Source organism: Mus caroli, unplaced genomic scaffold (assembly GCF_978045245.1).
Source record: "Mus caroli unplaced genomic scaffold, Mus_caroli_1 scaffold_17, whole genome shotgun sequence".
In the NCBI taxonomy this organism is placed as follows: domain Eukaryota; kingdom Metazoa; phylum Chordata; class Mammalia; order Rodentia; family Muridae; genus Mus; species Mus caroli.
In genome coordinates, this window is record NW_028227272.1 from 8,083,215 (window position 1) to 8,106,340 (window position 23,126).

Genomic DNA, 23,126 nt, shown 5'->3' on the forward strand with positions numbered 1-23,126 from the left:
TGCCTGCTGGCCTGGGTCCCTTCTTTCCCTGGAGAGGGAACCTTTCACTTTTGAGATTGACTTCATGTATATGGAGTTTAGTTTTTGGTGCACCAGATGATTAAAGAGGCCAGAAGAGGGCATCTGATCATCTAGAGCTAGAGTTACAGGTAGTTGTGAGTTGCCATGTGGGTGCCGGGAATCAAACCTGGGTCCTCTGGAAGAGCAGCCAGTGCTCTTAGCCTCTTAGCCTCTCTCCAGCCCATTTATCTTTCTTTTCTGAAACAGTCTCAAGTGACTCAGGCTCATCTTGACTTTGTTAGGAAGCTGACGATGGCCCTTGAATTCCTGATCTTCCTGTCTCTAATTCCTAGTACTGGGATTACAGGTGTGTACCTACATTGTGGTATACACATGCATGGGGATTGAACTCAAGAGTTTCCTGTGTGGAAGGCAGGCTATCTGCCAACCGACACGTTCCCAGGCCTCCATTACATTTTCTCTGCCTGAGTCTATATAGCTGAGATTCTGCTTTTTCTTCCCACATCTCTCTCTCTCTTTTTTTTGGTTTTTCAAGATAGGGTTTCTCTGTATAGCCCTGGCTGTTCTGGAACTTGCTCTGTAGACCAGGCTGGCTTCGAACTCAGAAATCTGCCTGCCTATGCCTCCCGAGTGCTGGGATTAAAGGTGTGCACCACCACCCCGGGCTCTCTTCCCACCTCTCTTTTATTTTTATATTTTAAAGCAAACATTCCAAATGAATGTGGTGGTTTGAATAAAAATGGTCCCTAATGGCTCATATATTTGAATGCTTAGTTACCACCTAAGCATTTGAAAGGATTAGATGGATAAGGAGGTGTGGCCTTATTGGAGCAAAGGTGTTACTGGTAAAGACTTCAAAAGCCCATTTCGGCTCCTCCCCACCCCCAGGAGACTCAGGATGTAGTTCTCAGCTATTTCTCCCATGCCATTTCTTTCCTGGCCACATTCCCTGCCATGATAATAATGGACTAAAAGTGTAAGCAAGCCCTCAATTAAATGCTTTTCTTTGTAAGAGTTGCCTTGGGAGGCAGAGGCAGGTGGATTTCTGGGTTCGAGGCCAGCCTGGTTTACAAAGTGAGTTCTAGGACAGCCAGGGCTATACAGAGAAACCCTGTCTCGAAAAACAAACAAACAAACAAACAAACAAACAAACAAACAAACAAAAAACCAACCAAACAAACAAAAGAGTTGCCTTGATCATGATGGTCTTGTCCCAGTAATAGAACAGTGACTGGAACAGAAGTTGGTACCAGATTGGGGTATTGCTGTGACAGGCCTGACCTTGCTACATGTTGGTAGAATATGGACTGTGAAAGCAGTTGAGTGCTTTAAATGGGCCTTATTGGGCCATCCTATTAGGAGCATGGCAGGCAGAAGTGCTGAGAGAGGTTTGAATTGTAGGTTGCCTTCAGAAGTTTTAGAGGGGAAGAATGTTAGTAAGTGACCTAGAGTTTTGTGTGTGTGTGTGTGTGTGTGTGATATTTTGGCAAAGAATATGTTTGCTTTTGTCCTTGTCTTTTTTTTTTTTTTTAAGATTTATTTATTTATTATGTGTAAGTACACTGTAGCTGTCTTCAGACACTCCAGAAGAGGGCATCAGATTTTGTTAAGGATGGTTGTAAGCCACCATGTGGTTGCTGGGATTTGAACTCAGGACTTTCAGAAGAGCAGTTGGTGCTCTTAATTGCTGAGCCATCTCGCCAGCCCTGTCCTTGTCTTAAAAATCTGCCTGAGGCTAAATTAAAGAGTTTTGGATTCATGGTATTGGCAGAAATGTCAAGACAGGCTAGTATTAATGGTCATTAGGACTTACTCTTAGGCAGATCTGTAACAAAAAGGAGCAAACTGGACAAAGAGAGGCACAAAGGTTTGTTGTTGGTTTTTTGGTTTTTTTTTGGTGTGTGTGTGTGTTTTCTTTTTGTTGTTGTTTGTACAGTTTGAGGAGAAAAGGAATACCAGAAAGAGTAAGGTGGTTAAGTCCAGTGCTCAAGGAGATAAAAGGTTGAAAAGAAAATCCCAATGCTAAATGAAATAAAGGGGAGTGTTGACCTCAGGGCAAGACCCACCCAACAGAACTTTAGATCTTAGTCTTTCAGTTGTTGCACCTTTGACTCTTGGGATTGTCCTGGACATGGCATGCTTGGTGTCTACTTACTTCTACTACACCGGGGTGGGGGGTGGGGGGTGGGGGTGGGGAGAGGGAGAGGGAGAGGCGGAGGGGAAGAGGGAGGGAGAGGGAGGGAGAGGGCGGAGAACAGGGTTTTTCTTTGTAGCTCTAGCTGGCTTAGGACTCATTGTTGTAGCTCAGGCTGACTCCAAATTCATGACAGTCCTCCTTGGCTAGCTTATGGATTTCAATGTGCACCACCAAGCCCAGCGTCTCTAATTCATTACGACAAAAACAAAACAAAACAAAACAAAACAAAAACAAAAATAAAGAACAAGAGCCAGCTATGGCAGCACCTGCCTTTAATCCCAGCTCAGGGGAAGCAGAGGCAAACTCTCTGTGAGTTTGAGGCCAGCCTGGTCTACAGAGTGAGTTTCAGGTTAGCCAGTGCCTCTGTGTCCAAAACAAGCAAACAAGTCAACAAAAAGTCTCTAGGGGGCTGGGGATGTATTTCACTGGAGAGTGCTGGCCTAGCATGCAGGAGACACATCAAGCCAGTTACCCCAGCATGCTATACATAGAATAGGGGCCAGGATCATCCTCTGCCCAGCCATTTCCTGACCTACCTGGGCTAGATGAGACCACATCTCCATCCCCTGCTGCTTGCCCTTGGGAGGGGATTGGCCCTGGGTGTAAGGCCCCTCTGGCCCCTCAGCAGTTCCTGAGCCCTCATGCTTGAGCACTGCGTGCTTTTCCATGAAGACTCTGACCACGAGAGAGAGAGAGAGAGAGAGAGAGAGAGAGAGAGAGAGAGAGAGAGAGAGAGAGAGACAGAGAGAGAGAGAGAGAGAGAGAGAGACAGAGAGATGCTCTCCATAGGAAACTAGGTGTGTGTAAGAGGAAGTTCAGTGTACAGCTTGGTGCTCCTTCCTTGGGAGCAATCCTCCTGTAGTTGTTTGATTGCATTAAAATAGGTCCCCCCCCCCATGGCAGGCCTTTCCATAAAATATCAGTATGATGCAGAGTTAGCTATCACTTAAGTGGAGCAACCAGCACCATTTATAATGTGTGACCAGCACCTCTGTCCTGTTCTATAAAAAAACAAACCGTGTTCATCACCTAAAGGAAACCCTGCATCCACAGAGAAGTTCCTGCCTCTGACCTCCAAAGTCCGTCTGGCTTATATGTCTGCTCCTTCCCAGTTTGAGGAGGATAGCTGAAGCCCCCACTTTCTCATTCTTGTCACCAAGGTGGCAGTAGGACTTGGTTTGAACCTATCAGGAATCTAAACAGAATATTAAACTTTACTTCTAAAAGGACAGGGCCACACGGTGACATTTGAACTGGGTTGTGGCATTTCACATGAATATGTGATATTGTGTGTGCAGCTTTAGGGGCATTCTCTGGGGTGCTGGGGATGGAACCCAGGAAAAGTGTTCCCTCCCTGAGCCAAGCCCCTTCATTTGGACAGTGATCTATCAATAGCTGCTGGTTAGTTGAAGTTGTCCCTGGAGATGGGTAGGAAGACCAGGGTTCACCTCTGAGGTGTGACTGAGCAAGGGTTCAGGGTTTGTAGAGGGCTGTTCTTACAGATGTGTCGCAGACAAATGTGGTACCAATGTAAATGTCTTCTCTCCCAGCCTCAGTTCTGTTTTTTTTTTTTTTTGGTTTTACGAGACAGGGTTTCTCTGTGTAGCCCTGGCTGTCCTGGCACTCACTTTGTAGACCAGGCTGGCCTCGAACTCAGAAATCCGCCTGCCTCTGCCTCCCGAGTGCTGGGATTAAAGGCGTGCGCCACCACGTCCGGCTTCTCAGTTCTGTTTCTTGAGTGAGCCCTTTCCCGTTCTTGGTAAAGGATGGCAGACTGGTCATTTATTGACTTGGCCCACAGCTGGGACTTGGGGTAGTGTTAACTTGATACTTGTCCTGTGTGGTTGTGATGCTGGGAGCTGGAGGGCTCCTCAGGGCTCTGGTGTGTGTGTGTGTATGTGTGTGTGTCTGTGTGTGTGTGTGTGCTGCATTTTCTGGATTGTCACTGTAGAAGGTGAGAAAACACCTTGTGTTTCTGTCTGCCAGTCTGTGCAGGATCCTTCTGTTTGGATACTGTAGGGCTAGTGCTCACAATATCATGCAGGAACCAGTGTCCAGGGAGGGGAAGTGACTGCCCTGTCACATGGCCAGCAAGTAGCCCGGCTAGGATGAGGACTTATGTCTTGTGACTTCCTGCTGAATGTTACTCCCTTCGCAGCTAGGGACCTCTCTCAACTTCCTGCTGCTGATATGTGGCCTTGGAGTCACCTGTTTGTCCTGTGTCCTGAAGACTCTCTTCTCATATCTTTTCAGGGATAAGATAGTCTCACTGGGATTCATGCCTGGGGAGAGCACAGGCAGGGACAGCCTCTAAGCGGAGAGCTGCTCACCTCAGCGTGTGTTTTCACAGGGTGCATGAGGGCCTGAGTTCAGATACTCAGCACCACGTGGAAAAGCCCGGCATGGTGGAATATACTCATAACCTAAACACAGCAGCAGGTGGGTCCCTGGCACTCCCTGGATGCCAACCAAACCTAGCCATTGGTAAGGCCTGTGGTGGTCCAGTGAGACCCTGTTCAAAGCAACAAACAAATAAACAAACCCAAGGAGCTGGCTCCTGAGGAGTGACACCTAGGTTGACCTTTGGTGTCCAAATGTGTGTACCTGAACATGCACAAACATACATACCCTCCCAAGTGTACACAGTTAGTAGTAGCTGACTAGAATGCCAGTCTAGTGAGATGGTAGAGACATTTTTTTCCCCCTTTCCTTTCCTTTCCTTTCCTTTCCTTTCCTTTCCTTTCCTTTCCTTTCCTTTCCTTTCCTTTCCTTTCCTTTCCTTTCCTTTCCTTTCCTTTCCCTTCCCTTCCCTTCCCTTCCCCTTTCTTTCTTTCTTTCTTTCTTTCTTTCTTTCTTTCTTTCTTTCTTTCTTTCTTTCTTTCTTTCTTTCTTTCTTTCTTTCTTCCTTCCTTCCTTCCTTCCTTCCTTCCTTCCTTCCTTCCTTTCTTCCTTTCTTTCTTTCTTTCTTTCTTTCTTTCTTCCCTTTCTTTCTTTCTTTTTTTCTTCCCTTTCTTCCCTTTCTTTCCTTTCTCTCTTCCTCTCTTTCTTTCTATTTCTTTTTATTGTTTCTTAGTCTCATAAAATTTTGTTATGAGAAAAAAACAGAAGCATTGTTAGGGCGAAGCTGTCATTTCTTGTTGTTGCTGTCCAGTGTGAGGAATAGAGCTTGGAAAAAGGAAGGACAAAAGCCCTTCTTCCCTTCCATTGTAGTGTTGGGAGGAGAAAGCCGTTCTTCCCTTCCATTGTAGTGCTGGGAGGAGAAAGCCGTTCTTCCCTTCCATTGTAGTGCTGGGAGGAGAAAGCCGTTCTTCCCTTCCATTGTAGTGCTGGGAGGAGAAAGCCGTTCTTCCCTTCCATTGTAGTGCTGGGAGGAGAAAGCCGTTCTTCCCTTCCATTGCAGTGTTGGGAGGGAGGGTGCAGAAAGCAACCCTTCAGTTAAGTAAAGAGAGAGCTGTGCAGAAGCCCAGCTGTAAAGGATGTGCCGGGGCATCTGCACTGCCATGAGCCGTGCTTCTATATGCTCTCTTTCCTGGGGAGGATGCTCTGTAGGCTTGACCTTCTCAAAAAAGGCTCTTCCAGTGTTTTCTTGAGTGTCTCCATTTCACCTCCAGGCCTGGAGGAAGGCAGCCATTTTGATGTGGTGAGTCTAGCACAGGCTTCCGAGGGGGCAATGTTGTCCATCAAAATCACACTTGCACCAGTTAATTACAGCAGAATCTTAGCCTGTAGCCTGCTGGGAAGGACCCTCCATGACCAGCTGCTGTGCCAGTCTGTTTGATGGTCCTCCTGTCCACCCTCACCCTAGTCAACAACAACAACAACTTCCTCCTCCTCCTCCTCCTCCTTCTTTTTAAAGATTTACTTATTATATGTAAGTACACTGTCCCTGTCTTCAGACACTCCAGAAGAGGGTGCCAGATCTCCTTATGGATGGTTGTGATCCAGCGTGTGGTTGCTGGGAATTGAACTCAGGATCTCTGGAAGAGCAGTCAGTGAGCCATCTCTACAGCCTTCTCCCTCCCCCCAAGTCAACTTCTAGCCCTGTCTTACAGTCCTTCTGCCTGCCCCTTGCCCCCATGTCCTGGAAGACAGAGGCTGAGCTTGTCCTGCCTCAGCCTCTCCCCTGTCTGCTTGCTCTGCCTGGAATGGACCCTTCCATGTGTTTCCATGGCTGCTGCTCTTTTCTTTATAAAGGCCTCAGCTCACATGTCACGTGTGCAGAGCCCCTACACTGTGTTGGTCTGCATGGCTTCTGTCCTTCCTCATTGTTTCTTCCTGTCTCTGTCACTCTCGGTGCGCTCATGCACTTACTCTTCCTAATACATGTTAGCTCTGTGAGAAACTGACTCTATACCATTCCACTTCCACGTCTCTCACACACTTCCGCTGCAGCCCAGGACAGCCCTGGAGAGCAGTTCCATTCCTGTTCATAGGTAATGCTCTGTGGCTGGGGCATTGCTAGCCACAGACTTAGCTTTGTTGATAGGTGCCAGCCTGCCTCTTATGGGCATCTGTACCGTCTGTTGGTGGTCTGTCTGTTGCTGAAGGTCCTTTTCCCCAGACCTTTTTAATTAAAATTCTGCATGTATTTTGTTCTTGTGGGAATTATTTGGGAATTCATTTGACTGCAAAAATAAGCTCAAGCACCTATGTAGGTTTAGACAGATGTGGTTTTGACTGGTGAGGATTATTTGTAGTATTGGCTTAGCAACTCAGCATACCCAGGAGGGCACCTTTGTGATTCTCTTGGCTTTTCCTCCAGGCATGTGGTTTAATGGGCAGAGACTGCCCTGCTCCTTCTGAATGCTTAAGACTCGGGCATGAGGGTAGAGGAAGGCTCGAGGCCCTCCCTACCATGTCACAGCCTACAGAAGTCTCCAAGAACTTCTGCCTGATTCTCATCTTTTGACCAAGCTATTGGTGCTTGTTCATTTTTTAGATAGTCTCAGGTATTCCAGACTAACCTCCAACTTCCTGTGTAGCTGAAGATGACCTTGAACTCCCCATCTTTCTGTTTCCACCTTCCAAGACTGGGATTATAGGTGTGCCCACCATTCTGTTTCATGAAGTGCTGAACCCAGGGCCCCATGCATATGAGGCAAGCATTCTACCAACTGGGCCACGCCCCAGACATCACTGGCGACTCTGTAAAGTCAGCCTTGGCTGCTGAAAGGAGGAGCAGCTGGGCAGAGAGAAGGAACTAAGGTGATCTAAGCATAGGCTTTGCCATCCTAGGGATTTAGATGCTACTACATATAGACTCCTGCCTGTCAAGCGGGGATCCCTACTCTCCAGGACACATATGATAATGTGTGAAGTCAGCTCAGTTTTGTGTGTGTCACTAATGGCACCCAGTAAGTAAAGGCCAGGGACACTGTTGAATTTCCTGCAGTGCCAGTAGTATCACAGCAGAGAAATCAGGACCACTCAGGGCACATTAAGTCGGGGGAACTGTTTTCCTATGAAAACATTGCAATCAAGGCAGTAGATTGTAGGTGCCTGGTCTGGCTACTTATTTTGTTAAAGATAAATAGACTGATTGATCATGTTTATGGATAGCCATACACTATCATGCCAGATGTAAGAAACTTTTTTTTTCTGTTTTTCTTTCTGTATAGTTCTGGATATCCTGGAACTTGCTAGCTTTGTAAACCAGGCTGGCCTAGAACTCGCAGAGATCCTCCTGCTTCTATCTTGTGAATGCTGGGATTAACGACATGTGCTACTATGCTCAGCATCCCATGTCAGAAAGTCTTAATCAGAGTCTAATTATCAAATAGAAATAATTAAACCCCGTTCATTCTAGGGTCGCAGAATGATGACAGAAGGCAATTCCTGCTGGAGCGGCTGCTGGACGCAGTGAAGCAGGTAAGGGCACATACCACAGCCTTTGTGTGAGGAGTGTCCAAAGGCAGCATTGGAGTCAGCCTTTCCCTTTTATGCGCACAGGCTTAGTTTGTGTCTGGGAATGGTTGGTGTGTTTGCTTGTTTTGAGACTGGGTATCACCACCAAGTTGCCCAGGCTGGCCTTGAACTCTTGTCTCAGCCTCCCATCCTGGGATTACAGGTGTGTACCACCATGTCCAGCTGTAGTTGAGAATGGCTGAGCAGACTTCTCCCTGGGAAATGACAGAGCGAGGAAGGCAGTGAGAGTGGACATGGAGGAAGTCTCTGGTGGGTTGCAGAGTTTTCAGGAGACCCCATCCTTCAGCATTGACAGTCTTCATTGCAGAGTTTGGTTCCCAGCAGATTTGTTTTAGGGAAGCTCTTCAGAGGTGCTGGCTTGGACTTAGGATCCTAAAAGTGCAAACACAAGACCTGAGGCCTAAGGCCAGACCTATTAGCCTCCTTCTGGCTTCCGGCTAGGCTGCTGGGCTGTTGATGCTGGCTGTGGTGCTGGCTTGATGACAGACAACTGTGATGTTCGCTGTTATCATGTGTCCGCCTTGTGCCTGGCTCTCTGTGAGTGCTTTCAGTGATGTCTTTCAGCACTGGATGGAGGAGTTCCTGCGATCGTTTTCACTGTAGAGGTTAGGGCACTGCTACTCCAAGACCAGCAGCTCACTTAGGCTCTCAGTAAGCAACGAGAGCGCTAGATCCAAACCTGAGAATCGAAGAGCCCTCTTTTCAGAAGAGAATATTCACATTTATTTCTGTCTTGGTAAGGAGGGACATAGTTTAACAGGTTGTGGGTTAAATGTTGAAGTGGGCTCAGCGCATCCAGTGTCTGCCCCAAGCTTAAGGGAGCCTGATGTGGTGAGTGGGTCCAGGCAGGTCCAGCTCCTTCCAGCTGCTGTGCTTTCTGAGTGTCACTTTGCTGGTTAGATCTTAAACTTCATATAGGTTAGAGTCATCTGGGAAGAGGATTCTCAATAGAAAAAAAATGCCTCTTTCAAATTGACTGTAGGCTTAGCCGGGCGTGGTAGCACACTCCTTTAATCCCAGCACTCGGGAGGCAGAGGCAGGCGGATTTCTGAGTTCGAGGCCAGCCTGGTCTACAAAGTGAGTACCAGGACAGCCAGGGCTACACAGAGAAACCCTGTCTTGAAAAACCAAAAAAAAAAAAAAAAAATTGACTGTAGGCAAATCAGTAGGGCATTTTCTTGATTAATCATTGATGTGAGAGGGCCCAGTTCACAGTGGGCAGATACCGCCCTTGAGCAGGTGGTCCTGGGTGCCATAAGAAAGCAGACTCAGCAAGTCCTCTTCTTCCCTGGAGTCTGGGATTTCCTCTGCACAGCGATGCTGGATGAACTGCACTTGTAACATGGGTGGAGTTTGCTCTGTGTTTGCTCTGGAAAATGAAAGAAGGGGCAGGACAGGGAAGTGGGTCCAGCAGCTTCTATGTAGCACTTAGACACAAGCTCTTCTGCCCAGAGCTGCTGAGTTATTTTGATGAGTTGAACTGTTGCATTTATCTTAAATAACAGCCAGCTTTACTGATATTTATTGATATATCTATCATTTACCTATAATTAAAAGTATACAGGGATACTAAGTGAGGCTAAGAGCAAAAACAATGGAAGAGGCAATGGGTGATGGGGAAGGTCGGGGTGAGGTGGTTGACAGGCTTTATGGCTGACCGTGATCAGGTAGGCTTTATAGGACTGTGTTTTAAAAGGTGGCTTTCCAATTCACACAGCCTGGCAGAACTGCTGAGCACTGGCTGGTCGGAAGGCTCACCCAGGCAGCTGCCATTGACACAGTTTACCTACTTTGGGTCTGTGTCAGCTGCCAGAGTCATGAGCACCGAGGCACAGAGGTTCTCAGAGCCATCAGCAAGAGCGCTGTGATATCCTGCTGCGGTGCCTGCACTCCTGTCTGCCTGTTCACTCTCTTCTTCTAGTTGAGAGGGAGACAGGGCTTCCTTAGAGAGGAGTCTGGGGATGCCATGCTGGCTTCTTACCTCTGTGAAGCACCAGGGCCTGGGTCACTCTGACTCTCTCAAGGCCCTTCTGGCCTCTGTCCCTGCTGAATGTATCTGAAGCCATGTGGCCGCTCTGTGATGTCTGCCATTCCAGCCAGTGGCCCACCTCAGCAGTCTCTTTCTCTGCAGTGCCAGATCCGCTTTGGAGGGAGAAAGGAGATCGCCTCAGATTCAGACAGCAGGTGAGTATGTCACTCCTTTGTCTTCCTCCTCCTCATTCTTAAATATTTTATTTAGTTGTCCTTTTGAGACATGGTTTTACTACGTAGCCCATGCTATCCTTTAAATTTTTTTTTTTTAATTTGTCATAGTGTGTGTGAGTGCAGGTGCTTACAAGCCACAGTGCATGTGAAGTCAGAGGACACGTTTCAGGAGTTGGTTCTCTCCTTCCATCTTGGCATCTGGGGCCAAACTCAGGTGGACAGGCTTAAGTGGCGAGTGCCTTTACCTGCTCACCCTTCTCACTCATCTCACCCATCTCACCCATCTCACCCATCTCACCCTTCCCCCTCTACTGGTAATGGATTCAACCTCCTGCTGACTTAGCTCTCCCAGCCCTGGGTCTACAAACATGTGTCACCATGCCTAGCTTATAGGTCATTTTCAAAACCTCTTCACCATTAAGGAAAAGGTGCTGAGAAATGGAGGCTGCTGTATCTGCCTCTGCAGCCAGGAGGGGCAGTGACAGCTTCCACTGAGGGTAGATAGCCACTGTCTATTGATATGCTTCTCATTTCCTATCTTCTCCTTCTAGTAATCTGTTCTACTTGAAGTACCTTTCTATATAAAGTTATTTCCATGATGATTTACAGTTGGGAAAACTCAGAAACCTAAGTTTTCAGTGATTAGAAAATAGGCGACCAGGTATAGTGCATCTGTAAGATGGAGTGATGTTCCAGCCAGGCCCATTGTCTCAGCTCTGTAACCTCAGCTACTTAGGAGGATCACGAGTGCATGGGCTGTTTGTCTGTCTTGTGAGTTCAAGGCCAGCATAGGCAGCTTAACCCCTGTCATACAAACCAAACCACCAAACCACCACCAAAAAATAGCTTGGTGTTAGAGCATATTTCTAGCATATATGAGACCTTGTGTTCAATTCTTAATTCCACAAACATAGCAAAGAATTAAAAAATGTTTTTCATAGAATTTCCTTTAACTAGGAAGTGCATGTGTCTTAGGGTTTTACTGCTGTGAACAGACACCACGACCAATGCAACTCTTTTTTTTTGTTTGTTTTGTTTTTTCCGAGACAGGGTTTCTCTGTATAGCCCTGGCTGTCCTGGAACTCACTTTGTAGACCAGGCTGGCTTCGAACTCAGAAATCCGCCTGCCTCTGCCTCCCGAGTGCTGGGATTAAAGGCGTGCGCCACCATGCTTGGCTCCAATGCAACTCTTATGAAGAACAACATTTAATTGGGGCTGGCATACAGATCAGAGGTTCAGTCCATTATCATCAAGGCAGGAGCATGGTAAAGTCCAGGCAGGCATGGTACAAGAGGAGCCGAGAGCTCTATGTCTTCATCTGAAGGTGGCTAGTGGAAGACTCACTACCAGGCAGCTAGGATGAGGGTCTTAAGCCCATGCCCACAGTGACACACCTCCTAATAGTGCCACTCCCTGGGCCAAGCATATGTAAATCATCCAGCATGCATGTGTAGTAATTATAAGTTCTGCATGTAGGGCCCATGGGTAACTCAGCAGGCAAAGGCACTGCCGTCCAGCAGGTGACACATCCTAAGGACCCACACGGTGAAGGAGAGAGTCAATTCCTGCAGGTCGTTCTCTGACTGACACGCATCAGTCATGACACGTGTGCACCGATAGACACACAGACACATATACACGCATAGCAAAGTGTAATAGAATTATGTTTGTAGTAAACATACATATGGCAAAGCAGTAACCAGAGCAAGCTGTAACAGTGTATGAACGCACATTGATGTTAAACTATAACAGTGTAAGAACACACATTGGTGTTAGGCAACAATTACAGCCAAAACTCACCTCTCCACCCACAAAGCACCAAGATCTGAGCAGAAGTGTTTTTCAGAATAATAACAGGACTTTATGTTTCCTGATATTTGCTCAATATCTTTAATACATTTTACCATGTTTCCCTTTTATGGAGAAAGAAAGCCCTTAAGCTTATCAGTGACACTTGTGTGACAGGAAGGGCTAACAAATTGTCCACATTTCTCATGTTGGCTGGTTGCATGCACTTGGTCCAGCTAAGGTCACAAGTGTCCAGTCTTCCTGGAATTGTTCTGTGATGTCGCATGCCCTGTGGCCCAGGGAGAGGCCAGAGGACATTCTTCCTCAGCCCTGCCTGGTTAAGTGTCTAATCCCCTCCCTGTAAGCCTGGCTTCCCCTTCCCCACCTGTCATCTCTTTCTTTTTTCTGTGAGACTTTACCAGCACGAGCAGTGCACAGAGTCCAGTGCAGGTCGAGTGCCGCCCTTCTCTCTCCCTTCCTAGGTTTCCCTCTGCTACACTGAACATCTCACAAGTTGTGCATCTTCGTGTTTTATTGAGTCTCTTATCTGTCTTCTGTCATCACACTGCTAGCTCTGAGCCCACAGGGATATTTGGCTGTATTGATTGTTAATGTATCTGCACAGCCTGATGGCTGCCATGGTCCCTTCTTATCTCTAATTCTGGCTCCCCCGGGCCCAGGAATACCTTGTCCTCACCCCACACACCCATAGGAGCTGTCTGGAGATATTTGAGTAGCCCATTCCGACAGCTGAGCTCAGCAGATTTCTTCATACACAGCCATAGCACCTAAATGGTGTTCCGGAAAGATCTTGTATCCCAAGGAATATGTGTCCTGTCATCCTGTAGTAGGTGTTCAAAGTCCACGACATCTCCATGCCCGTGAGCTTGGAGGGTAGAGGGTTGCTTCTTATTTATTTAGTGTGTGTAGTATGTACGCACAGAAATTTGAAAGCTATTTGTAGGAGTCAGTCCTCTCCTTCCACAGTGGGTTCTGGGTATTGAACTCGTGTCATCAGACTTGGTGGCAAGCATCTCTACTTGCTAAGCCACCTTTCAGCCCTTGTGTTTATTTATTTATTTTAAACTTTTGAAAATTAATTTGTTTAGATTTATTTACTATATGTGAATGTTTTACCTTCATGTATACATGTGTGTCATGTGTGTACCTGTTCTCAGAGGCCAGAAGAGAGCTGAGGATGGAACTAGAGTTAAGGATGATTATGAGCCACGTGTTGGTGCTGAGAACTGAATCCTGGTCCTGTGTAAGAAAAACAAGTGCTCTTAACTACTGAGCCATTGCCCCAGCTCCTTGTTAGCCCTTGTTTTCCTTTTACAATAAGGTCTTGCTATGCAGCTCAGTCTGGCCTTTAACTTGTGAACTTCCTGTGTCCACCTGCCCCATGTTGTACAGGCCTTTGGGCCTGCCAGACATTAGATGTGTGTGGGTATGTGTTTGGGCATTATACTGTTGCTTAGTGTTAACTGATGTTTTCCCTCAAGGTCTGATAAGGGATCTATCTACCCTTTGTCAGAACAGGGGTCCTCATTCTGGAACTTAGGGTCCACCTGCATCAATCAGAAGGGCCTGAGGCTTGTAGATTTATGATAGTGATTTCAGATTCCAGCTTAGGTCTACAGATATGAGCAGAGAGGGGTTGCTTGGAGAGCTCTTGCTTGGGCAGAACTCTTGCCTCTTGTCCCACTCTCCCAGTGCTGGGCTTGCAGGTGTGATCCCAGAAGTTGTGTTTTCAGTAAGCACCACCTTAAAAGACTAACAGGAGAGCTGCTGTGGTGATCCCTGCATGTGGGAGGTGGAGGTAGGGGGATTATCAATTTAAGTTATTTTGGCTGGATTGCAAGTTCAAAACCAGTTTGGGCTACATGAGGCCCTGTCTCAAAAAACAAATAGACTAAAGGAACCAGTTATAAACTGGTGGGTCTTGTGAACTCGAGGCTTCTGTCTAGTAGTTGTTCTGAGTCCTAGCCTGGTATGCAGAGTTAATTAACAAGTGCTTACCCCGTCCTGACCCCGGTGGCCTGGCTGTACAGTGTGTGCACGTGCATACATGCGTGCATGTGGTGTGTTCATGTATGTGTATTTACTTTTCTTCATCTTTGAGTACAATGACTGTTTGTGGGAGTTGATTGAGTACATTTTCTAAGAGGCGTCTGAACACATCAGATGAATGTGTTCCTATGTAATAGCTGCACCTTCTCTCATGTGAATCTTAACTTAAATTTTTGCTGTCAAGAAGGCTCAGCAGGTCAAGACTGGCTGTGGCCCCTGATGACCTGAATTTGAATCAATCCACATGGTGAAAAGAGAGAACAAGCTCTCACAATTGTCCTCTGATCTACACATGCTTGCCATGGCAAGTGTGTGCCCACCGACACACACACACACACACACACACACACACACACACACACACACATTCTGAAAAAGAAAAAGTTGACTTCTTCTGTCCCAGCTCTTCCTTATGGCTAGACATGGAGAATACTGGCCATCATGAGCTGTTGCTTGGCTGCTGTGTTGTTACTGCATCTTTAGGACACCTAAATGAAGTCGCATCTTGTCTTTGCTGATGATAAGACAGACCCAGAGAGGGAAAATAACAGCGCCCCATGCAGTGTGTTTGTTAGTGTTCCAGTTCCTGTGACGGGCTTTCCAAGAGAAGGATTCTAAAAGAAGACAAGACTTTGACTCGTGGCTTCAGAGGTAACAGTTCCCAGTGGCTGTATCTGGGACATGGTGGTACAAGCTGCTCATTCCTGAGCTGGAAAACAGAAAGGGCTCCTGAGAAGGGACAAGGGGCATGGTGCATCCTTCAAAGACTGCCCCAGTGACCTACATTATTCAATGAGGCCTTGCTGCTTAAGGTTTCTGTGACCTCCCAATAGTGCTACCCGATTACATATCCATTAGTGGATCAGTGCTTTGACAAGGTCACAGCCCTTCATTTCCCAGAAGTCCTAGGGCATCTGCTACCCTGGGGATCAGGCCTGAGGGTACTTCATATCTAAACATGATACTTAGACATTGTGGATGTGTTAGGATTAGAGTTGGACCCAGGGTCTTGAGCGCTTCTGTATCTGCCAACTCTACATCTGTGAGTCCAACTGCAGACAAGAATATTAGGAAGGCAGGGGTACAGCTCAGTGGTAGAATGTGTGCTTAGTTATGCAAGATCTTGAGTTCTATGCCCAGCAAGCATCTGTACTGAACGTGGTCAAAGCTCCCTAGGCATGCTCAGTAACAACTGTTTGACCAGCGTTTACAGTTAGTGGGAATTATAAACAACTCAGAGAAGATTTGAAGTTCATGGGAGGATGTGCAAAGATATCACACAGACACTACACCAGCCTATATGAGGGCCTTGAGTGTCATGCATTTTTACAACCACAGGCTCCTGGGATTGGTCCCTCACAAATACTGAGAGGTGACGATGTAATATTCTCTCTCTGTCGTGCCCATTTAGTGATCAGGTTGATTTTGAAGCTGGGGTTTCAAAAACCTTGCCTTCTCCCATAGGGCATCCCTCCTCGTTTCTAAGCTCTGGCATCATTTACAAGATGTGTGGCTGCAGGTAGCCACCGACACTGTCTGTCCTTGTGAGATGCTTCACCTCCAGAGGGAACGTTGGCTGCTATGCTGAGACAGCAGTCTTACAGCTGCTTGCAAGTCTCCACTGTCTGCTGCATTTTTGAGCTTTAATTCACAAACCGTATCGTTCACCTTTCTCCCTTTGTAGCCAGAATCTCAGCAAACTTGTCTGACACGCACATTCTCTGTCTGTCTCTGGAGCTCCTCCCTAACTGCCCCCAGTACCAACCATGCCAGCTCTATTAGACCCCAGCTCAGGCTTGACTCCCTTCTCTCTGTCCTCTGCATCACCTTCCTCCTGGCCTCTGCCAAGGCCTACAGCTGATGAAGTCATCTGAGGCTTCAGAACAGCAGGGTAGTGACAATGGGCTTTGCTTCAGAACTTTGCCCACATGCGGATTCTCTGCCCCCTGTCTCCTGTCCCCTGTCACACCCCATCCTCCATAGTCAGGGAGCTCAACGAGTTCAATGCTGGTTCTCAGCTCCGTCCAGTTAATTTGGTCTGGGACTCTAGCCTATTGAGATTGTGTACTTAAGGGTGGGCATTCCCTCCTAAATTACTTAACTTGGAAACACCTTCACAGGTACACTGAGAGGTGCGTCTCCATACTGACTATAAATCTAGTCACGTTGACAGTGGGGATTAACCAGGACTGGTGTAGCTGGATTGTAGTAAACTCTTAATTCCCAGGGCTGGCTGCCTGAGAGAATGTTGGCACTCATGGTCCAGTTAGGAATCATGCCCCTTGTCTGTGCCCCTGGGGTCTTGCCTGGCTTATCCAGCCTGAGCATTTCATGGGCCTTGTTGTTGTGCAGAGTGCCCAATGGGGGATGTTCATTTCATGTCACATCTGTGGACCCCTTCCCCTTTGGGAATACAGGCTGTGGTCACCCACTTGCCATTCAGCTTATGAGCTGCCTGTCACATACTGATGTAGCAAGTGGACTGCAAGTAGACAGAAGGACGGAAATGAATTGTAGGCTTTGAAGATGTTTGCTTTGGCTCTCAGAAATGATGGGTGTTGGAAGACTTCTTTCCATGTGACTCCAGGCACTTTTCGTGTGTGTGTGTGTGTGTGTGTGTGTGTGTGTATGTTAATGGAAAAACAAAACAGATGATCACTGCCGATTCTTTCTCTAGTGCTGGGCAAAGAACTCGGGAGGCCCCCATGTGCCAGCAAGTGCTCTACCTCTAGTCAACCCCAGCCCTAATACAGCTTCCTGACTAGGTCTCTTCTCACTTTAGTCTTCTCAGGGCTTCAGGAGACGGAATCTTCTAGGGGACAGTAGAGGATTAGAAGGAACTAGAATTTTTTTTTTTTTTTTTTTGGTTTTTTGAGACAGGGTTTCTCTGTGTAGTCCTGGCTGTCCTGGAACTCACTCTGTAGACCAGGCTGGCCTCGAACTCAGAAATCTGCCTGCCTCTGCCTCCCAAGTGCTGGGATTAAAGGCGTGCGCCACCACTGCCTGGCTCCGAATTTTAATTTTTTAATTTAATTTATTCTTTGAATTAAACTTGGGTCCTCTGGAAAAGGAGTCAGTTCTCTTCACTACTGAGCCATCTCTCCAACCCAATAAGATGTGTAAAAGGCCAAGTACCATCCCTGAATATCACTGTAAATTTGCTGTCTGAAGAGATCTTGTGGGCCTGTGAGATGGCTCAGTGGTTATAGAGGTGTCTGCCATCAAGCCTGGATGTTGTAGATCCCAATTATCGCTACCCAAGTTGATCCAGGTGGCAGCTGCAGGGCGCATTCCTTGCTACCCATCCCAGTGTTTTGGGTTCCTGAATGAAGTACATGCACACACAGCCTTTATATGCCTTAAAGAGCTCAATGGTTGGGCTACTTCCTAAACTCCATGTGGCTGGTCCACCCTCTGATATCCCCAAGTTATTACTAAAATCTATATTCCATCTCTGCTGCCTTAGACCCAGCTGGGGGGCCCTCTTGCAGCTGCTCCCCCTACCTCCCACAGGGTGGCTATGCTTCCCCCCTGCCCCCCACAACCCCTCTGGAACCCCGCAACCTGCACCTTCTTGCCTTAAAAGTCCCACCTCTGTCTCCCTGCTCAGCCATTGATTGTCAACATCTTTATTTACCAATCGGAAACAACTGGGGGTGGGACACTGCAAACGAGGTTTTTGGGACCTGATTAGCATGAGAATCCAAGCAGCTATATGAGGTGAACAAAATTAAAATCCTGGGACTCCCATAAGTTGTTCTCTGTCTTCTATGCATGTGTATGCATATACACACAATAAATAAATATAGTAAACATAACAAACTTCTAGGGTTCAGCTTTGCCTGAAGCATGAGTCCAGCTGGGTGAGGTGGCATCATTTGGAATCTTTGTCAGGACAGTTGCTATAGTGTGAGTTTGTGGGGAGGTGGGGAGGTGGTTAGGCTGTGTGGGTGGAGCTGCCCTCAGCTGAGGAGTGAGTTTGCTGTGGGTTTCAGTCCTTTCTGTATGTTGCATATACCTCCCCGCCTTTCTTGCTCTCCTCCTTGAGTTGAAGCAGGAGGTCCTTACCTCGTTCTAGAACCTTAAAACAAAATAAACCCTTTGTCTTTATAAATTACCCAGTCTCAAGTATTTTGTTACAGCAACGGAAGATGCTCAGACAGTGGTATAGTGGTGCCTGCCAGAGGTCTTCAGGAGTGACTAGTAATGTGACCTGGGGGATGTTTTCACTAATGAGAATCAGATGCCAGGACCGAAAGGAGGCGGTAATTTTCGAATCCAGAGGCTGGCACACCAGGAATGGCTCCCAAGTAGGGATGGCCTGGATGCCAGAGAAAATGCCAGCTGTTCATTCAGGAATCTCTGCTCCCTGTTGGGTGCTGGCAGGAGGATCTGGCTGAGGGAGCTCTAGGACCCTGTTGGCTTCTGCACTGAGAAGGAGCATTTATAATGGGAACAAACATATTTGTTAGCTTTGCCTACGTGTTGGGATGACAGGCCATTCGATGGTACTATGCAGTCTGACAATGATGGTGACAAAATTATTAGTTTCACATTAGGCCAGTGGTTCTTAACCTGTAGGTCAAGATGTCTTTGGTGGGGGTGGAGGTAAGGGTGGAGGCAGAGGTATGGGTGGGTGGGGGAGGCAAGGATGGGGGTAGGGCCCAATGACCCTTTCATAGGGGTCACCTAAGACCATTGGAAAACAGGTATTATGTTACATTCATAATAGTAGCAAATTTATAGTTGTGAAGTAACAATGAAAATAACTTTATGGTAGGGGTCACCACAACAAGAGGAACTGTATTGAAGGCTTGCTGCATTAAGGTTGAGAGCCACTGCCGTAAGCTGTAGCAGGAAGGAGGGATGGTTTCTTTATCACAGACATGAAAGCTTCATCATGACCAAGACTGGTATGGAGATTTGGGTAGTGGGGTGGAAAGTGGAGCCAGGCCTGGTCCCCAGTGTGGCTCCACTGTACCCACACATCTTCCCTTCCTTCCTTGTCTGTGCTCCCCAACTGAGAGGTTTGTGTTTCTGCAAGTGTTCAATGCTAAATGTCGTGATATTAAATTCCTTTCAGGTCCTCCCCAGGTTCAGGCTTGGCTTGGTATGAAGTGGAACTAAATGAAATGGCAAATATTTGATCATTTCTGACCTACAAAATGCTAGCTGTTCAGAAGAGTTCAGAATAATATGTTTCTTACAGCTCACTCTTTAAGCAGTGTAGCTTTCAGTTGTCTGACCCTGGCAGAGTCAGAATGTATCTTTAAATCACATTGGCATTTAGGAATAGTCTGTAATCTGTCACATGGTGCTAGTCACAGCAGCAGTAAGTCAAACTGAAGAAGAGAGAAGAGGGAAGTGCCAGTGAGTCCTCAGGTACGACAGACAAGTTGCTAAGATGCTGGGAGGGAATGAATTCCTTTGGCACTGGAGCTGCTATGAGTTTGGGGGTTGACACGATGCACAGTGTTTAACAGTGTACCTGCCTGAGTGGTGGGGACAGACAGAGGGAGGGAGAGAGTAGTGCTCTTTGAGAGTTTGGTCTTGTGAGGTTGCCACAGCAAGATCCAGAGGTTCTCCTGTGCAGGATGGAACAGCATTCAGAAGTGTAGCTGAGGCTTGCTTTTCCCTTTAGACAGGTCCTGTCCTAGAAGAGAGCGGCAGCCATTGCTTCTCAACCCTGCCTGTCACTGCCACTTGTTTCCCCTCAGAACAGGTTTGTTCCGGGGCTTTTAAAACACGTTACGTGTCCAGTCTGCAGTCACACTGGTGGTGCGGATTTAGTAGCTCGGACTCGTTTGCCTTCTCTTGGACTGGGAGCTCGGAGGCTGGATGCATGGCTGTCCTCCATGGACAGCAGAACACAACGGGGAAGTTTCCCTTCAGTTAGAGAGATGAGGAATGCAGGGCGCTGAAGAGCACAGGGTTGGGACTGTGGAGCTTGAGCCCAGCATTGCCCAGGCCACACCACGCTCTAGGTTTGGGCTGTTCCCGACTTGCCTGTTTCCCTGTCTGTGGGGATAGAGAATACAATAGTCATGTGAGGCTGGGAGTCAGCCGTGCGCAGCCCTTCCTTCCCATGGGCCTGCGGGGAGTCAGCTTTGTTCCTTAGCAAGTGTGTTTGCCCTTCTACACATGTGGTGTCCTCGCACTTGCTGGGCCCTTGTCACTTGAGTGCTGTGAGCTGGCTCAGGTGTTGAGCTGAGGGTGTATTGAGGTTAGGCGAGGAACTCTCTCCTATCCAGACATTCTGGGGAAAGGAGGGCTGTTGTGAATGTGTGATGTTCTCTTTATCTGTTGAGGAATTAAAAATAGCTGAAAAAAGACAAAACAAAAAACATCTTGCAGTGTTGTATGCTGACCTGCGGCTTACAAGGGCTTACAAGGACCAGGTACACCAGGGGGGCAGGCTGGGGCTGAAAGAGACTTAGACGGCAAGAGGTTAATGGAGCCAAGACATGATTCTGTTCAAGGCCCTCCAGTTTACTTATAAAAGGGGAAGGCCCATCCCCTGCCAGTCCATTCTTGGTGTCTGGAGCCAGCCTGTAGGTGGTGTGCAGAATAGGATGTTCCTCCAGAATGAATCAGGTGCTTCTCAGCAGGTAGCAGTGTCTTGGAGAGAGCAGTGGCAGGTGGCAGAGCAAAAGAGCCATCTAGGTCTGAAGGCTCCACCTTAGGTAATTTCCTTCTCAGTGGCAGCAAGGTCCAAGTCTGGATCAGCCTACTTCAGGGCTGAGGGAGGCTACATTGCAGGAGGCAGAAAAACAAAGCAGATGTTGTTCTTCTCTGTTTTTTTTATGGGCAGTTGTGAACTGCCTTGTGGGTACTTGGGAATCAAACCAGGGTCCTCTGCCAGAACAGATCCTTCTAAATTGCTGAGTCATCTTTTCTCAAGCCCCTTGTAATGATCTTAACCTGTGTGGAAAGGTTACATACATTCCCTGGACATTTAGGAAACAGATGGCTTAGATCTATCTATCAATGGACCTCCTCTTCTCTTCTCTTCTCTTCTCTTCTCTTCTCTTCTCTTCTCTTCTCTTCTCTTCTCTTCTCTTCTCTTCTCTTCTCTTCTTTCTTTCTTCTTTCCTTCCTTTTTTGGTAGGGTCTCTTGTAGCCCAGGCTGGCCTTGAGCCCCCTGTGTAGATAAGGGTGACCTTGAACCTCAAGCCTCTGCCAGTTGAGTGCTGAGATCACAGGTATGGCTTACATAGTACCAGAAATTGAACCAGGGGCTTACATGAATGTTGGGCGTACACATTATTAGCCACATCCTAGACCTCAGAAAGTTTTGAGGAACATTTCCCCATTGTATATGGGTGTGTTCATCACGTGACTCTTTAATGTGTCATCTGTTGCCTGCCAGCCTCTTTTTAGTTGAAGGTGTTAACTGGAAGCTGTATTCTTATTAGCCTGGGCATGTCTCCTGGGCTTGGTTAGTTGGATCTGATGTCTCCCCCACATAGGCTTTTTTTTGTGTGTTTGTTTTTTCGAGACAGGGTTTCTCTGTGTAGCCCTCGCTGTCCTGGAACTCTGTAGACCAGGCTGGCCTCGAACTCAGAAATCTGCCTGCCTCTGCCTCCCAAGTGCTGGGATTAAAGGCGTGTGCCACCACTGCCGGCGGCTTTTGATTTTTACTTTTACTGTATATTGATGATGGAACCAAGTATGCCATGCTTGCTATGCGGGTGTTCTACCACAATGGTGAGCCGCTAAGCCTGCATGCTTTTGTCTTATTAACAAAATTATAAAAAAATTATTTTGTACATCCGATACTGGGGTTGTAATCCAGTGTCTTAGACATGTTATGTAGGTGTCCTGAGTTACATCTCAGCCCAGGCTAGTGTTGAACCAGTGGCCTCATAGCTCCTTCTCTCTGTGCTAGCAATACAACCATGTATTACCATGCTCGGCTATGAGGTGATTCCTTCCTAGAAAAAAGATTATTTTTAGCAGATGTAGAGCTCTTGGATATTTAAAAAATCTGAGCACATTTTCATATCTAACTATAAATAAACATTTATCTAGGGTGTAAGGGATGGGTCCTGAGAAGTGCAGTGAGTAGCATGAAAGCCTCATTCCCTACTCTCCTACTGTCCTGCTGGTGGAGGTGAGAGGCAGCTAGCATGCAACATGGGCTCCAGTGTCAGGCCCACCATGGCACAAGTCACTGACAGCTGGTTGTGTAATATGGACTGTGTTAGTTTCTCCTGTAATAGACAAATGAGAGGATAATGATTCTCTCACTTCTGAAGACTTGGTGACACTTAGCTATAGTGGCATTTGCTGCTCAGACCTAGTAAGAACTTAATGGATTTGACACTTTGATTGTGTAGATCAGGCTGGCCTTGAACGCACTGAGATCCACCTCCCTTTACCTCCAGAGTGCTGGAATTGAAGGTGTGCCACCATGTCCAACCTGCATTTTTATTTTACACCAAGGATGCACCTCAGTGCCAATGAGAGGCCAGAGGACTGTTCATCACTCTGGTGTTGAGGGCTTTGTTGGAGGACATTGTACTCACTGGAGACACACTGCATGGCAGGGCAGTTGTCCTCAGGACACTGAATCTGGTCATATAAATTGTGGTGACAATCATAGTGACCTACAATAATAATTAGAGGTTATAGAAGTGACTGTGGTATTAGTGTGCAAATGGGTGGGTGCAGGGATTCTGGGTTATTCCTGGGAAGAGGTAACACACAATATGAAGGAACTATAAGGAAAGGATGAAGTGGATGGACATACAGACATACGTGTTGTCTGTGTCTCTACTGTCTTGGGTAAGTGGGCTGCAGCAGTTGACTTTCTGTCAGTTTGACATAAGGTAGGGTTATCTGAGAAGAGGGAGCCTCAACTGAGAAAATGCCTCCATCAGAGGCAGATCTGTATGGCATCTTCTTGATTAATGACTG

The 23,126-nt window shown here is 47.2% G+C and overlaps 1 protein-coding gene across 2 annotated transcripts in view; it reads left to right on the forward strand.

Moving 5' to 3' along the window:
• Snx29 (sorting nexin 29) overlaps nt 1–23,126 on the forward strand; it is a 431,651-nt gene that overhangs the window by 9,333 nt on the left and 399,192 nt on the right. For both annotated transcript variants that reach the window (XM_021185334.3, XM_029470597.2), the window contains exons 2-3: nt 8,025–8,086; nt 10,275–10,327. In XM_021185334.3, coding sequence (XP_021040993.1) covers nt 8,025–8,086; nt 10,275–10,327 — 115 coding nt within the window. The remainder of the gene's footprint in view (nt 1–8,024; nt 8,087–10,274; nt 10,328–23,126) is intronic.